This window comes from Propithecus coquereli, unplaced genomic scaffold, assembly GCF_000956105.1.
Source record: "Propithecus coquereli isolate 6110/MARCELLA unplaced genomic scaffold, Pcoq_1.0 Scaffold86, whole genome shotgun sequence".
Taxonomy (NCBI): Eukaryota; Metazoa; Chordata; class Mammalia; order Primates; family Indriidae; genus Propithecus; species Propithecus coquereli.
In genome coordinates, this window is record NW_012154840.1 from 583,074 (window position 1) to 586,697 (window position 3,624).

The following is a 3,624-nucleotide window of genomic DNA, read 5'->3' on the forward strand; positions in this document are numbered from 1 at the left end:
GATACAATAAAAGTAGTTTAAAGTAAAAGTGTTTACTTTTAGTAATAAAATAATATGGAGCTAAAGTACTACATATGTATCTTCTGTGTAAGTGATTTAGGCCATGTTTCTTGTCCTTTTAGAAATCTTTAGAATTAAAATTTCAAAAGTTGCCCCTTTTATTTGATACTCGTGCTTTTTGCTGGAATAGAGGCATAAAAAAGATTCTCTCTGCTTAGATTAATGTACTCACATAATATATGCCTAAAATGAAATTAAAACGTCAGATATCTGAGAAATAGTGACATTCATGATCACAAGTTGTTTTAGAGGAGGGAAACCAGTAAGATTTATTTTAGCAAAAACACAAGGAAAACTAACCTTGGGCAATGATTGTCAACCTATTTTATAATAATCAAAAGTCTGAGCTCATTGAAGAGAATGCCATTTTAAACCTACTTATCCCACTTCCATGATATACACATGTGTATTTCACTAAGGGAAGAACTTAGAAACATGATTCCATCCTAGCTGTGTAGGTAAACAAGGGACTTATCAACTGAATGCATCTATTGCTTTTTTGGGGGGTAGGAAGTCATTTATTCTGATAATTGAATTATGCAATTAAAGGTTATTTTTAGAAACCTGGAAAACTTGGGGTTCAGTACACAGAAGTTTCATCTACGAAAGAATGGGAATGTTATAATTACCACAGAAATTACAATGTTTAACATATAAACATTAACTGCAAGTACTTTTTAATCACAATGGCATCACATCAAAAAGGTACATATTCTTGTTCACTAAAATTAATAAAGCAATTTTGGAATAAGAGACAGATTATTTCTCTCTTACCCTCTCTCCTCTTTCTCCTTTTTAAACTCCTCAATGTTGAGCTACAGATATACTTAAGCTGCAATAATAATACCAAAAAAAGGTGAAGGGTGTTTTCTTTGTAAAATGACTAAAGTACATAAAATGCCTTGGCAGATAACACCACTATTATATCTACTAAAATTTTATGTTCATTTCCTATTCTCCTCACCACAACGCTCACATTTTAATTATATATTCATTTTGATTGTTTGCATGTGAAAACACAAACTAATCTATTATTTCAACATTAAGCTTATTCCTTTTGAAGCTAAGATAATTTTGCTATTTTATAAAAGCAATGGAGACTCATTTTTCAGGAAGCTTAAGGCAGAATGTTTAAGGTTCATGCTTGCTGCTTTGCCTGGGCTTCTGCTTCCTGAAATGAAAAATAAAATAGTTAAGTTTATATATCACAGAGGAGATATGCATGTGCATTTTGGTTAGACTTCATTAGCTCAAATTACCAAGAATATTCAAAAGCCCCCAGAAAAGATTGCTTAAAAAATTCTTAACAGAAAAACTATAAAATAGACACTGCTGTCTATAAACAGATATAATAAAACACCACCTACTCATTACTAATAATTTGAAATAACTCCATAAAAGCGAGTGATTTACAGTTATAATTGACATTTTATTTAAAAATAGTCAGTTAGTTTCCTTCTTGTGTGATTTTTCACAAAAATTGAGTGTTCAAAAACATTGTTACCTAAAGTTTACAGTTAGTTGTGTATGGTTAATTAGGGTTAAATTACGTATGCTATTCATTAAAATGTCACTACTTTTATGTTTTATGACAGTGCACATGAAAACAGATCGATCAGGTTGTCTTCCTTCTCCTCTGGCCAATGAGATACTCACCTCTAGCATAGGAACTCTGACCTATGTGGGTGCTCTGGTGCTCGACATAGTACTTAACACAAAATAAACATCAAGGAAAGTTTGTTGAACTAAAGATGAGTGGCTAGAGTAACTTTGGCAAAAGAAACATCAGACTTAAGTTATAGGGATGCCAGACAACATCACTCTAAGCACCTGTCACTAATTCAATACTTGATGGTCTCAGAAGGATCCAGGAGCAGCTGAATATTCCCAAATTAGTCTCTGATATTACATTCATAAGAAAGTGTAAAAACAAAAAGAGATGCTAGATTTTTACCCAAAAAAGGAAAAAAACGAAGGAAAGAAATAAACAAGAAAGGACACTGTAATTCATTCTTAATATTAATACATCCTTAAAAAACAGGTGAAATATATTATTGACTCACCTTCTAAAATGTCTAGTCAAAAAAATAAAAAAGTCCCTAAGCTCCTTTCAAGCTTTCAACTTAGTGTTTAGCTGCCAAAATGAATATATCTTAGACCTACATTATGCATCTTGTTTCTTTTCATAGAAAGAGCTTTGAAGAATGTCTGCACACAACACAATGAATTTATACTAAGACCCTTCAAAGGCCTAGCATATACGATTTGGAGAAGTACTTGTATAATAATATGTCCTAATGTGAAGTCCTTCTTCCTATGAGCACCTAACAGCTAAAGTCACACCCTATCATTTTTTTCCTGTAATTTGTCAAAAATTCCATTGCTGTCAGTTATCCTTTCTAGTGGAGGAAATTACTAGCATAGACATCTAAAACAAAATTCAATTTAAAATTCTTCTAATTTGCCTTTAGGATACATTATATTTAAAGTAGATTATTTACTTTTCTAATTATATTTTATTCATTAAATACATAAGTTGAACTGAAAGCTTTAATACCTAAAAGTAATTAGTCAATATTTATATTAGAATTGTGAGTCATCTAATCAACCAGAGAGCCTTACAAGCAAGCATATGAGGCGCTCTCCCCGCTACTCCCAATGTAAACATCATTCCTTAAATGCACTGGTTTTGAATCAAATAATCCTGGGTTCAAATTCCAGTTCTGATACTCGATTATTATATGTCCTTGGACAAATTACTTAAATTACCTGAGTATCAATTTCCTCCTCTATAAAATATCTCTAAGGACACCTAGCTTAGAGGGATGATGTAAGGATAAAATGAGATGTAAGTGGAGTGTCCAGTTCATTGCTTGGCCCATTGCAGGCATACATCCTTTTTTCCTGCATTTCCCCCTCCTCTTTTTTGCCCATAACTGAAACCAAGACCACAGCTATGTGTTAGTAACATGCAGTTTCTCTTGGAGATGCAGTAAGCATAGGATGAATTCAGTGGAAATAGGATTGCTTCAAATCTCACAGCAGAGGCAGACTCCACAGGCCCTCCCTAGAGCAGGGTGATTCAATCAAAGCTAATGAGAACATTTCTCTAACTAGCACCCTCTATTCCCTCAACATATTAGTGAACATGCCTTTCTGAGGAGAGTAGTTTTCTCCCCTGCACAAACATCCTAGATTTTTATTTTTTAACAAAAGTATCAATTATTTTATTTCATATCTCCAAACCATCACCTCCACCTCAAAGTAAGAAATGCTCTTTGTATTGATAAAATAGGGTAACTAACAGTAAATATTTATATACTTTGTTTTAAACACATTAAATATACAAAAGTATATAAAAATGTTTGTCTTCCACAGAAGGATTCTTTGCTTTATGGAATATTTGCCATAGGGTACTTTTAAATATCAAGCTCTCTGGTGCATTAATTTTCAATAATTTTTTTTCTTTTTTTTTGAGACAGAATCTCGCTTTGTTGCTCGGGCTAGAGTGAGTGCCGTGGCGACAGCCTAGCTCACAGCAACCTCAAACTCCTGGGCTCAAGC

At 33.0% G+C, this 3,624-nt stretch overlaps 1 protein-coding gene across 1 annotated transcript in view; it reads right to left on the reverse strand.

The window, feature by feature from the left end:
* Positions 1 to 842: 842 nt before the first annotated feature.
* SH3BGRL (SH3 domain binding glutamate-rich protein like) overlaps positions 843 to 3,624 on the reverse strand; it is a 101,744-nt gene continuing 98,962 nt past the window's right edge. Inside the window, exon 4 of the mRNA XM_012664122.1 lies at positions 843 to 1,231. Coding sequence (XP_012519576.1) covers positions 1,199 to 1,231 — 33 coding nt within the window. The 3' untranslated portion in view covers positions 843 to 1,198. The remainder of the gene's footprint in view (positions 1,232 to 3,624) is intronic.